Source organism: Rosa rugosa, chromosome 1 (genome assembly GCF_958449725.1).
Source record: "Rosa rugosa chromosome 1, drRosRugo1.1, whole genome shotgun sequence".
Classification (NCBI taxonomy): domain Eukaryota; kingdom Viridiplantae; phylum Streptophyta; class Magnoliopsida; order Rosales; family Rosaceae; genus Rosa; species Rosa rugosa.
Genome location: NC_084820.1, coordinates 68,631,704 through 68,645,648, shown reverse-complemented (window position 1 = coordinate 68,645,648; position 13,945 = coordinate 68,631,704). Strand labels below are relative to the sequence as shown.

The 13,945-nt window shown below is 37.4% G+C and overlaps 1 protein-coding gene and 1 long non-coding RNA gene across 2 annotated transcripts; one reads left to right on the top strand and one right to left on the bottom strand.

The window, feature by feature from the left end:
* Positions 1-3,899: 3,899 nt before the first annotated feature.
* LOC133746246 (uncharacterized) lies at positions 3,900-6,408 on the top strand. The gene is made up of 5 exons (XM_062174429.1): positions 3,900-4,285; positions 4,385-4,434; positions 5,210-5,333; positions 5,445-5,552; positions 5,636-6,408. The coding sequence occupies exons 1-5, from the start codon at positions 4,099-4,101 to the stop codon at positions 6,262-6,264; spliced, it is 1,098 nt and encodes a 365-aa protein (XP_062030413.1). The 5' UTR covers positions 3,900-4,098; the 3' UTR covers positions 6,265-6,408.
* Positions 6,409-10,538: 4,130 nt separating this feature from the next.
* On the bottom strand, positions 10,539-11,587 carry LOC133746239 (uncharacterized). Its single transcript, XR_009864037.1, has 2 exons — positions 11,401-11,587; positions 10,539-11,281 (listed from the first exon to the last, which is right to left on the bottom strand). It is a non-coding gene; the product is annotated as an uncharacterized LOC133746239 (long non-coding RNA).
* Positions 11,588-13,945: the final 2,358 nt, after the last annotated feature.

The window sequence follows — 13,945 nt, the reverse complement described above, 5'->3', positions numbered from 1 at the left end:
TCACCCAAAGTTGTCCACGTGTATGACTTGAAAATTCGCCACACGTGCGGAGCCATGTTGAGATTATACATCCCACATGGAAAAAATAGGATATGAGTGTTAGCAAATTTGATCCAAATGCATGTGATGGATGTGTGGCATATATGTGCCATGGGGTTATTTCCACAATGAAGAAGGTGATGATGATTATGTTTCTTCTCAAGAAGATGATGGATTGAAGAAGGTAAATTGATATACATGTGATTTTATTTTTTTGCCTTTTGTGTATCACTATTTTTATAAGGGGAAATGATCATTTACCCAATTTTAGACTAAAAATTGCCCACTTACCCAAACACTCTAAGAGATTGCCCACTTACCCAAACACTCTAAGAGATTATTTCCCTAATACCCAATTAAGTCTTTTTTAATTTATTTGTATTTATTTTTGGGACAATTTTGCCCTCTTCTTCTTTGTCACTTACAGAAAGAAGTCATTGGAGACCTTGCTTGACTCCGGTGGCGGATTCCGGCGTCTGAATTTATTGCCCCCTAATAATACACAGTAACCATATTATTTCCCCTAGTAATCATATTATTGCCCCCCAATACTCATATTATTGCCTCCCAATAATCATATTATTGCCTCCAATAATCATACTATTGCCCTCCAGTGAATTGCATAAACTCCCAAAACCAAAATGAATACACTACAGGCGCAATTGATCAATTTATATGCATATTATTACCCCCCAATACTTATATTATTGCCTCCCAATAATCATATTATTGCCTCCCAATAATCATATTATTGCCTCCAATAATCATATTATTGCCCTCCAGTGAATTGCATAAACTCCCAAAACCAAAATGAATACACTACAGGCACAATTGATCAATTTATATGCATATTATTGCCCCGCAATAGACATGTATAACTACTCAATAAAACTTTTTTTTTCATTCTTCTTTCTTCTTTCCTTATAAAGGCCAAATTTACCAAAAAAAAAATAAAATTATGTGTTGGTGATGATCTCAGCTACGAGAATCTAGATGGTGACTACTATTCTGTGTTGGTGATGATCTCATTTTAGAGCAGGCTACCAAAACTTTGTAGTCATCAGTGGTGGACAAATAGCCCACACCATAAAACTTTCCAGGCATCAGTGGCAAATAACTTCCATGTAAGGAAAAACCTGGGTTAGGTAATTGCTTGAAGAATCCAATGAATGGGTTCCAGACATAAAACAATTGCTTGAAAAACCGGAGTTGATTATGGTCTCTTCGCTGAATTCATCTCCCTCATCCTCTTCACCAACACCTGGTCAGGTCTCTTCGCAGCTTTGCGGAGTTGATTATGATCTCACTTTCTCGATCAACTCCTCCGCGCCGCCACAGCCCCTGGCTACGACGCCGTTTTACACCTCTCAATCACTGCCCTCGCCGTCTTCATACTTGTTCATCAGAATCGTCAGGGAGTGTGGACTCGCTGCGAACTGGAGCCCCTACATCAAGGTCAAAACATCGTGCCACCTTGTGAAGTCGGAAATGGCGGTTCACCGGCGGATCTGGAAGAGAAGGTGGAGGCAATCTGAGAGAGAAAGAGATGGAAGAGAAGGCGGAGGCGATCTGCGAGAGAGAGAGAGAGAGAAATCAGTGAGGGGGGAGGAGAGAGAGTATAGATCGAAGAGGGGAGGGGGGAGAGAGAGATGAGTGTAATTTATTAGTTAAAATGAGGGCAATACTGTCAATAGATGTTAGATTGGGTAAATGGGAGTAAAAAACTCTTAGTAGAGTAAGTGAGCAATTTTTAATCTAAAATTGGGTAAGTGGTCACGGCCCCATTTTTATAATATAGGAAGTTCTTTTGGGTATTTGGATGCACTTGTACTAGTTTTCTTCAACAGTTAAATGATACACATAGGAAATATTTTTATTTTACAGTAAGCATGCAAAACTGTTGAAGTGACTGAAAGTTTTAATTGGAGTTGTTTGATTCTCTTCCTTGCAATTTCAAATTTTTCATCTTTTGTATGATTTTGGCTTGCTACTCTGAAGATGGTTTGTGTTTGTTGTACTGGTCAGTGGTCAGTACCTGAAATGTTTTTTTATCCCTTTGGAATTTTTTTTCTAATGTATAATTAAACAAGATTGTTCATATATATTCAGATTTCAGAGCCAAGCAATTTTTGCATTTTCTAAAGCGTACATGCAGAGTATTGACTTGGTTGAACGTTTGTAGGCCGGAAAGGCACACTTTGTGCTGCAACTGAAGAATGTGAAAATTTGAAAGAGGAACACATGCCACAAGTTCATCGAAGATGAAACGTACTATTATAAAGGCAGAAAACTCAGCAAAAACATGGGTTTCTTGTACCTTGCACCCTTTTTTTAATTTTTTTTCCTTTTCTTTCATGCAGCTATGATAACAAAATAGGGAAATTCTAGTTTAGTGGTGGGTATCTCATACCCACATTTACAAAAGTGAGAACAAATTTTGTTGTCAAAGTTGTAATTTGAGTCCTACTTTGTGTAATCGTAGTTCTAATAATGGTAATTACACATCTTAGGACATTTTACAAGTTTTTGAACAAATTCGTTGTCAATGTTGTAATCTTAGTTCTAATAATGGTAATTACACCTCTTACGACATTTTTACAAGCTTTTGAACAAATTCGTTGTCAATGTTGTAATTTTTGTTTAACTATATGTAAATAGTGTAAATGAATATGGTAACTTTTGTTCTCAATGTTGCAATTTTCGTTCAGGAAAATTCTACAATGTGTTAACGTATGACATGCATACAATTGCCTTAAAAGTGGTAAAATGAGTCATCAAAATAGTAATATTAGTCCTCAAAGTGGTAACATGAGTCCTTAAAGTGATAAATTTTCTTAGTTTACCGTATGAGTCCTCAAAATAGTAATATTAGTCCTCAAAGTGGTAACATGAGTCCTTGAAGTGGTCAAAATAGTTGATGTATGAGAAATGTTAACATACCATAGCTTTACCCTTTGGTTCAAATACTTATAAATTTTTGTTTAAATAGTTGTAAATGAGGGTATCTCATACCCACCAGTACACTAGCTTATCTCAACAAAATAAAGAGGAATTGGAGGCGGAGTGAAAGTTCGTCCAAGATACAAGATTTTTTTTTTTTTTTTTTTTTTTCCAATCAACAAAATGCAAGGTTAGAAAGTTGGATTGTGCGAATGTCAGAACTGATCTTGTACATTATTTGAAAGATGGGCAAAAATATATGAATTGTTGTCTTTTATTGCTCTAGTTGAACTTTCTTTTTTTGTTTATGGATTATTGACTTATTTCTGTGGTCTAATGGATGAACAAAATGGGTCTTCATCAATCATCATAATAGCCAAGATTGGAATTAGCTTGTTTGTTTGATTTGTAAAAGCTCTCCTGCATTATCTGAAAAGTCTTTTGTGTGGTTTAGTCTCTTTCGTTTAAATGTAACCCAGTGTGTGTTTTCTCCTCTGATTGCAAATTTTACTTTTCTTGTTAATAACATATTCTAAGATCATAATCCAGCACTCCAGCTTTGTCAATTTGGCGCGTGCTAAAGACTTTTCTCAGTATACTAGCTGACTAGTCGTAACTTACTTCAATCTACATCTACAAAGGAGAATCCCACGTCTCATATACTTCACATTTAGTCGCATGAGCTTTATCTGTATGAGCTAAATCTCACGGGACTGATCCGTTGTGACCTCATAAGATGCCAAATATTTTTGAAAGAGAGAGTCAAGACAAAGGTCATCTTATTCAATCTTATCTCTCATATCATTGCTCGAAAAATGAGTTGTATTTGATATATAAAAAGAAAATTGAGCAGTATACTGTGAAATACCATCTCTTGGTTGGGGCCACACGTTGAACTATGAAGTATGAAGATTCTTAGCACATTGTATACCTTTTACCAAGTCAAACACTGCTCAAGCGGCAAGCACCATAAGAGCTCAACCATAATGAACAAAGTGCGTCTGCTGTGACTTGTCTCTGTCTTGCCTCTTTGGAGCCCTCTGCCTCAAACTGTTTGCATAAGTACCCATTAGTCGCTCTGGTGTATTTTAGCTTTCTGTTTTGTTGTTGATTAAGAAAATGGCCAACATTTCTGTGCTCCTTTGTTTGGTCATTACCATCCTAGTAGCTTCTGGGTTTGCTTATGGTTCTGGTTATGAACCAAAGGAGAAGGTTGGTGTTTATGAGCTCAAGAAGGGTGATTTGTCTGTCAAATTCACCAATTGGGGTGCAACTATCATCTCCCTAATCCTGCCTGACAAACATGGTTTGTTCTTGATATTTGGTTAGCTATTAATTGTGGTTTTGCCTCACTATATAGTTTCTTTCTCGAACTGATTATGTATTCTTTTTTTGATGTCTTCAGGAAAGCTGGCAGATGTTGTTCTTGGGTATGATTCAGTGAATGAGTACAAGGTGAATTTTTGTTCTCTTTTTCTAGTTGCTTTTCTCTTTTCTAATGTTTTAGCATTCCTATAATTCATTATACATTAATTTCACATTAGTCTTCAGTCTTCCAATAATGTGATTATTAGTTGGTGCTTGGGAGCTATAGCTTCTGTATCTCTTGTTACTTTTTTCTTAATGATTAACACAGCTATTCTGCATTTCCTGTTATTCATTTACATATGTTCTAAAGCTTCTAACTTTTTGTTATGAGGAATCTACATCCACATTGCTCTGTGGTTCAATTCTAATTTGGATTTAACTTTTAAGCAAGAATATGTTGGTTATAGTAGTTCTTCTTCCACATAATTTGATCAATTAGTTAGGGTCTGGGAGCTGTTTATGTTTTCTTTTATGATTAACTTTGCTAATCTCGAAGTTGTGATTAGCACTACTGAAATATAATATGTTATTGTCATTTGTCACATTGCACCAAATTAGTATATTAGAATACAATAAAACTAGTTGGCCATTTGGAAAGTGTTGGGAAAAGAAGCTGCAGAACAAGTTGAGGGCCGGTGGATATGGAAATCTAGTTCCTTTCACTTGATCTAAAGTAAAAGACTTTCTTCTTAAAGACTTGAGAAAGTAAATTATATTATTCAAATTGCATGATTAAGAGGAACACGTGAATAGATTAGTGGAGTGAACCTAGCAAAAGTTGACTAAACAAAAGACTTTCTTACAGTATCATTTCAAATACAGCTAGAAAGAGATGACTTAACTTGTAATGGCAATTCTGCAGAATGATACTTCATACATCGGTGCTATTGTCGGACGCGTTGCTAACAGAATCGGTGGCGCTCAATTTACTTTGAATGGAACCCATTACAAGTTAGTTGCTAATGAAGGAAAAAACATGCTTCATGGTATGCATTAGACTTGTCTTAACTTGAAACATATAGCAATCCTTAACCCCAAAAATTGAGATATATAAGGACTTCAATTTACCTTGTTGAATTGGCCAACTGAAATTTCAGGTGGGCTTAGAGGATTTAGTGATGTTGTTTGGAAAGTGAAGAAGTACAAGAATGAAGGTCATACTCCTTCCATTGTCTTCACTTATCATAGTGCTGATGGGGAACAAGGTAGATGCTGGCTTAATTTACATAATACTTTTATATATGCACACAAGAAATTCAAAACATAAACTGTCACATTTTATTTACAGGGTTTCCTGGAGATGTTATTGTCACTGTCAGCTACACACTCCTTGGAGACAAACAATTGATCGTGAAAATGAAAGCAAAGGCCCTAAACAAGCCAACTCCAGTGAATCTAGCTCAGCACACTTACTGGAACCTTGGCGGCCACAATAGTGGTGACATTCTCTCCCAACACATCCAGATCTTTGCATCCAAAATCACTCTGGTAGATAGTGGTCTCATCCCCACCGGAAAATTTGCATCCGTGAAAGGCACACCCTATGATTTCCTCAAGCCTCAAGCAGTTGGAAGCAGGATCAACAAGCTTACGGCAACCAAAGGTTATGACATCAACTACGTGCTTGATGGCCCAGCTGGCAACAAGTTGAAGCGCGCCGCGGTGGTGCATGACAGCAAGTCAGGAAGGATGATGGAGCTCTCAACAAATGTTCCCGGTATGCAGTTCTACACAAGCAACTATCTCCAGGATGTGAAGGGGAAAGGTGGGTTTGTATACCAACCACGTGCAGCATTGTGTTTGGAAACTCAGGGATTTCCTGATGCTGTGAACCACCCTAATTTCCCTTCAACCATTGTGACTCCAACAAAGTCCTATAGGCATTATATGCTGTTCAAGTTTTCAACTACAGCTTAACCATATGTTCACATCCCTTTGCTTCGTGAGTTCAATAACAAAAGGAGGAGCATGCAATAACTGTTTCATTTGTAGTGGATGAGGAAATGTCAAGCTTTAAATTTGCTTTTTGTTCTTCCAATTCTTGTAAAACTAGGCACCGGCCACTACTACACAAAAGGCTTCACACGACACCTCTCATACGACGCTACACTGTTTTCCGTGGTGTGAATTATTTCTCATTATTGAGACGACGGTTGTAAAATTTCTGTCTTCTAATATGAATTCAACCAACGGGTGTTTTTCATGCTGAAATTATGTATTGCTTCAGAAGACGTTTATGAATAGAAGCGTGGTATGACTGTGAAAAACTTTGAGCGCCAATCTTCCCACCATTTAGTGGTGCTAGTTTTCACCCCAAACCCTAAGCTTTAGCTTCATCTGATATCAAGAAAGTTAGAACATATATTGGTTGGTACAACGGATAAGTCTAAAACTGTGGTATGAATGAAGTCAATTAGCAAGAGATAAACCCCCCAAAGCGCAAACCCAAAATTCAAAATTTGAACATTTGGACAACATATTGTACGAGGGCTTGTCCATTAACTAATGAGCCCGTGCCCATGCCCGTGTCCATGCCCTAAACGAGGGGTTGCCCTCTACACTTGGGCAAAAAATTGAAACTCTCTTCGACATAGCTAGCCTTTCTCTTTATCTTCGACAACTTTCTTCGTTGGCCTTTCTCTCGACAACTTGTATTCAACAAAACCATTCCTCTAAAAACCGCGACCCCGACCCCGACCAAGACCATCACTCTTCGACAAACCCCGACCCCGACCGCAACCATCACTCTTCGACAATGCTAAGATTAATTAGAACCAACTCTGCTTCAAGGGTTCTTCAAATCGCTTCCCTTCCCATCCCATCGCTTCAGATCTGTTGGCGGTGGTGATTGTTGCTTTATTTGGTTGCTTGTGGCTTCGATTGGCTTCGGTGGTGGTGTTAGCTTCGATTCGGCAATGGTTGTAGCTTTGGAGGCTGTGGTTGGTCTCGTGAGAGGTTGAAATTGAGTTCTGGCCACTGTAGATCTGAATCGAACTCTCAAATCAATTTTGTTCTGAGGCATCATAGGTATCTTTGTTTGGGTTTTGAGATTGGAAATCTAAATTTCTTTGATTTCCCCAGAATTTTATCTCTGCTACCATTTCTGTACAGCCTTCTCCATTGGCTAATCATACAAACCCACACAATGACTTTAGGTACCTTTCCTTCAACAACGACGAGGCCAGATCCCCATTCATTCTTTGCTGAATTCGAAATCCCCAATTTTCTAGGGTTTCAATTTTCAAGCATGAGGAGCTTGGATCAGTTCAAGTCCCTATCCAAATCGGTCTCAGAAGGACCTCCGAAGACCTTCGCCTACTCTTCACGTCCGCCGGAGTCGACTTTGTTGGGAAGCTTGGCGAATTTGAAGCTCACCGCAGGTTCTGATTGATTAGAATTTCTCAGTTTTCTAGTTGATTTCATTGGTGATTTTGAATTTCCGTGATGATTTCTTGTTCGTTCCCTTCGTTTGCAGAGAAATTGGTGAAGGAGCAAGCTTCTGTGAAAACAGATCTGGAAATGGCAGTACTCTCTCTCTCTCTCTCTCTTCTGTACGATGAGCCTGTGATTGTGCGAGTGTGAATTGTTAGGATTTGGTTCAATTTCATGTCAATGTAGATGTTTGTTGTCTCTTACTTGAAGTTCAAAGGCATTGAACGAGTAATTTACTGATAAATGCAGAACACTAAGCTGAAAAAATTGATTTAATTAGTTAGATTCGTAGTTAAATTTATGGATTAACTCTGATATACTTACTGTTGGTTTGACCTGAATTATCCCGTAGGCTTTGATTTGGTTTACATAACTAAGGATAATGGCTATTGGGATGTGATCATTTTCTGTCTCAAAGGTAGAAGGTTTGTAGGTTTCTTAAAAAATGGTGGGGAAGATCATATTTTCTTTGCTACTTATCAGAATTAAAACTAAAAGTCTAGAACATGTGATATGTTCTTTGCTATGAAGCATTTGCTTTCTTTGTTTTCAGTTGTAGAAATTTAGTTCATATGTGATCTTTCTAAGGGCAATATGAGCTTTCAAATGATTTAGCTAGTTGTATTGTTTAATAAAATTGTGTGATATGTATCTTGAAAGCTTCCTCTCAGTTTCCCCTGCGTCTTTTTTTATGCTACAGACTAATAGTGGGCCAAATTTTCAAGTGCATTTAGTGTGTTTGCTAATATCTTTTAAGATTATAGTGCTTATGGTTGTCATTGTTAAATTTTGTTAGCTCTGGCTTGGCATCCTTTTCATGAAGAATATTTTGTCAGTGGGAGTTCTGATGGATCCATTTTCCATTGGCTTGTTGGGTAAATTCCATTCCTGATCCATAGTTTCTGTGTGTCAATTTTCTTTAATCAGTGTTATAGAGTAGTTTAATCTATTCATTTCTTAGATCTTTGACGTGCTGCGTTAATTTGGAGGTATGAACTGTGCTCTTTCTCCATGGGTTAAGTAAAGTACTCTGTATTAGTTTTGGATTGTTATAAATGCTCTTTACATTTCCCTTTGCTATTACTCTTTTTTCTCTTAGCCAAATTGTTGCCGTAGCAACCACATACTGATTGGCTACTACAATCTAGAAGAGATTCTTGACTTGTTTGATTGTACCAATGATTTTTTAGACTAATGGACAGGTAATATCGTTTCCTCCATATTTGAGTTGAATATCATTTTCAACCTTTTAGGTTCAGTGTAGTTTGCGCACTCATATCTTAATTTAGGCATCTGGAAATAAAAGGAACAAAAGGATTTAGTTTTTCCTATTTATAGAGTTATTCAGTGAATCTGTGACGATATATTTTGTGCCAGATGCAAGGCTATGGGCTTGACAATTCATTTGACGTGGCTAGTAAAAGTACTATTTCCCCCTGTATATATAGCTCAAGAAAATGGCTTTGATGAGCAGGATATTGTGTATGCACTAAATCAAAGAAACACTCTTAGACAGGTATTGATCGATACTTCACTGACAATCTTGTCTTTATTGTGCAGTTGTTGACTAGATATTAGCATGAGGGCATGGTCCGACGTCATTTGAATGTGTTGATGAACTTGTACAGGTTTATTCAAATGGTGGGATGTTGTTGTGGTAGTGGTTATGACTACTGTGCTAGTGTTAAAGAGGAAGGAGCTACTGTGCTAATGTTAAAGAGGAAGAAGGAGATCAGCTTTGCAGAGATGGCCACCTTGGCAATTATGGATGTATATATTTGTGGAAGCTTTGGAGTTTTGCTCCTTGTTTTGGAGATACATAGGCTAGTGAACTCCTTAGTGAATTAATTTATATACATTTATGTTCGGTTATAACAGCAATATATTGGGATCAATTGTCATTGTTCAATTGGTAATTTTGGTATCATAATTGAATCTTGATTCTAATCATTCTTGAATATAAAATGAGACAACAAGCATAACTAAAAGGCATTGTCTAAAATGTATATACACAACAACAAATGTTAAATGTGTCGTCTCAATGCACACATTTATGCTAGAAGAACTGTCGTGTGTATAGAGTTTGCACAACGTCTTCAAAATAAAACCGACTTCTGAATAGCAAAGAGACCACATCTATGCCAGAAGAACAGTCGTGTGTATAGAGTTTGCACAACGTCTTCAAAATAAAACCGACGTCTGAACAACGAAGAGACAAGGCTGGATCATAAAACCGTGGTATGAATAAAAGTCACACCACGACATATTTCTGTCGACAGCATGTCGGCATATCTGCCGGTCCATCATACGACGGATTCAGCTGCAAACCGTCGATCCAATGATCGGTATACGACGGTTGAAAACCGTCGTCTGACAACGTTTCATCAGACGACGCCTCGATAGACCACGGAAATGCAAAACGTGAGACGACAGTTTTAAACCGTCGTGTGAAGCCTTTTGTGTAGTAGTGGGCAATAAAATAAATGCGAGGTTCAAAGTTGATACACATCTGAGTACTTTCGATTTCGATATTGAATTATTGATTGATACACATGGACACAAAGCTGCCTTGATTTGAATATTTAAAGGCCATTCTTCTGATCCAAAACGCAACTATGGCATTACTGGTATCAAATGTCAATCACAGAAAACTATGAACAAGAAGCAAGAGACGAGCCATCCGGTTGAAATTTAACAGGCAAAAGATTCGATTGATCATAACTAAATCGAAGAAACCAAACAAGGATCTAGCCATCTGATTGAAATTAAACGAGCAAAAGATTCTATTGATCATAACTAAATCGAAGAAACCAAACAAGGATCTGAAGGACCAAAGGTAATTAACGAATTATACAACATTCTCTTCTTTTTACATTCATTAACAGTGGATAAACTCCTGTATCCTGTTGTTGAAAAACATCCCATACAATTTAATTATAATAAAGCTTTGCTTAATTTGTTGCAGAATTGAATTGATGCTATGGAGAGCTGGTGGTCAAAGCCTTGTTGCTACTGCACAATGTACATGTCTGCTGTTTGTCTGATAACTTGTGATCCTAACTTAATGATACAAACATTCCACAGATCTACACTTTCCGGGATCAAAAACAAGATCGCCAACAAAGATAACTGAAAACATGCCTCAACCAATGAGTTATATTGAAGGTGGAAGTGAGTTAATTGGAGGTGGAACTGTGGAAGACGTGAAGAATGGGAGGCTGCAGAATCCACAATCCTTCTCCACATATCAAACCAGAAGCAACTGATGGTTCCATCAAACTGGCTTTATCGTGTTTCAGTTTCTGCCACACAAACACCATAAAAACAGCAAAGTAAGCTCCGACCAGGAAAGGAACAGCCGAATCCATTGAAGCAAGTGATGCAATTAATGGAGAGCTTTCTTTGGAAGCCATCGCTCAGTCTGCGGGCACAATCATATCTCTGCGGTTTCTCTGATAACTTGTGATCCTAGCTTAATGATACCCTTCTACAGTCCAGAGATCTGCACTTTCCGGGATCAAAAACAAGATCAGCAAAAAGGATAAAAGAGAAAACATGCATCAACATATTGCCTAATAACAAAAGTTGGAGGTGGCGGACGTGAAGAATTTGGAACCGTACGTGGTCGTTACGGCTGAGGGAAGGGTTAGGTTTAAGGAGAAATGAAGACGGAGGAGATGAATTTGGGGTATAGATAAGGCGGGTCAGAGTGTGAGGGATGGACTTGTAGGCCGTACATAGGCCTAGGGAGGAGACATGAACTGGCTGTTGGGCCATTGTGGGCTGAGAGTGAAGAAATGAGAATTCTTGAGATATGAATAGGCTGCGTCATTGTAATGCACACTCTCGCGCAAACCATGACAAAAATTTTATACGAGTTGCTTTTAATTACAAAAATTAGTTTAAGTAACGATACAGGCTAGTGATGTATCGGGATCTCAAGCCTCGTCATTTGAAATTTTGAATCAGTAATAGTCACATCTATGTCAAGTTGTAAACGTCTTTGAATATTACTTGGTCACCAGTGACCATTAATTTTTTAATCATTTATTTGTAGATTTAAGTCTAATTGTTAAGTATTCAGATTATTTAATGAGTGAAATTCTTGATCACCCGTGACTAAGTGAACAATACTCATGTAATATGTAGCCTTTACGGGCTTTACCTATAAAGATAAGGAAAAATTAAGGTCCCTAGATCCACTACGAAAAATTAGTTAAAGTAACGACTACAGAGTAGTGATGTATCGGGATCTCAAGCCTCGTCATCTGAACAGTATGGAGTGAATCAGTAGTAGTCACATCTATGTAACATACAAAGACGTTTACTTGGTCTAGTCACCAGTGACCATTAATTTTTTAATAATTTATCAGTAGATTTAAGTTCAATTGTTAGGATTAAATGAAAGTATTTTAAGGGGGGTGTATTGTATATGGAATTACTGGCACTTTTAAAGAAATCCATGGAATTTAAAAGTCTGGGTGTATTCAATAGAGACTTTTAACAGTCCATAAAAGTCTAGGTGTATTCAATTAGGATTTTAAAAAATCTTTATGAATTCCACCAAAGTCTAGGAGTATTCAATTAGGACTTTTAAAAATGAATAAAAGTTTAGGGGTATTCAAAATATCATTCATACATACGGAATTAGAAAATCATGGACTTTATAGTGTTTAGTGTAAATACCAAATTCCAATATTTTTCCAACCACCAGAGCAAAGATTTTGAGCGTGGAAAAGTCTATCAAACTTCTTCTCTCTGCGCGTGAAGAGGTTGGTCCTCCATGATCTCTCTTTCATGATTCTTTTTTTTTCTCTCTAATATTTTGTGGTATCAACCTCTAATACCTATTCATTGTTGTTGTTGAATTTGATTTTTTTTGTTTTTCAATTGTGATGCTTGGAACCCTAATAACCCAAATATTATCATCTACTCCTAAAACCCTAAAACCCAAATTTATCGTCTATACGTATATGCTTAATGCTTTTACGGTTCGATCATAGTCCTGCATCTTGCGCTATTGTTGTTATTGCTATTGTCGTCCTAATTGTTTGCTGCATCTGTTTCTTCTTGACGCAGTCGGATTGATAACTAGGTTTACCAGCAATAAACCTAAGCAAGAGATTCTGGAGTCCACCAGAGATAAAAGAGAATAATCTCAAATTTATTGATAAAAGATAATAGATGTGTTCTGCAGCCTTAAGGCGGCTTATTTATAAGAAAATAAACCCTAGGGCGACTAACAATGAAACCCTAAAGCCCATGGGTAAAAACGAAAACAACCCGAAAATAACTAGGAAAACCAAAACACCGAAAAATAGAAAAATGCAGTTTTGAGGCCCTAAACGACCCCGAAAGCCCGAAAAAGGTCACAGGTCGTGGCAAAGCGACGAGTTTGATTTCTGGCGCGATTCCCTTTCCGGAAAGGTAAGGTGCGTCCCAAACGGACTCCGAGGAGCTGTTTCGCGTCTACTAGTCACTTTTCGTTTTCCTCATTTAGCACGATCCAACTGTTCTTCAAATTGGGCTGCCATCTGTTCTGCATCACTTCTTCTTATTTATTTTTCTCTCTAGGCTTTCTGTTTCTTTTGTATTTGTTGCCGTCCTATATCAACCTGGTTCTCTTTGTTTTGCAACTGCTTTGCCCTTGTGGCTCTTAAGTTTGGGTAGATAAGCCAAATGGTTTTTTTTTTTTTTCATGCCAGATCTTATTTTCTATAACTAAAATAGTGTGTGTGATTTTACCCTGCTCATTCATGAACAATTAATGAAACTTGTGGGACTTAAGTATGCAGAAATCTATATGCTCCTCACTATTCAGTTATTCCTCAAGTCCAAGTACTACACTAAACGTAAAGGATTACACTAGTTTGTGTCTCCACATCTCTCTTTTCAACTCAACAACTATGTGAGCTATTAGTAGTTCGACACCAGTTACATGGTTCTTAATTACTGATTTACTCATGAGAATAGTAGCTTGACACAGAGGATAATTTACTTGATTCAAATAACTTAAGGATTGTGCTTTTTATTTTGCTGAACTTTTTACATTTCTTTTTTTTTTCTTTCCTAACTATTTGGATTTTGATGTTCTTGTGGACATTTATGATGCGACTCTGCAATTGCAAAATATCAATGATGATCAAACTTTTGGTCACAAACGAGA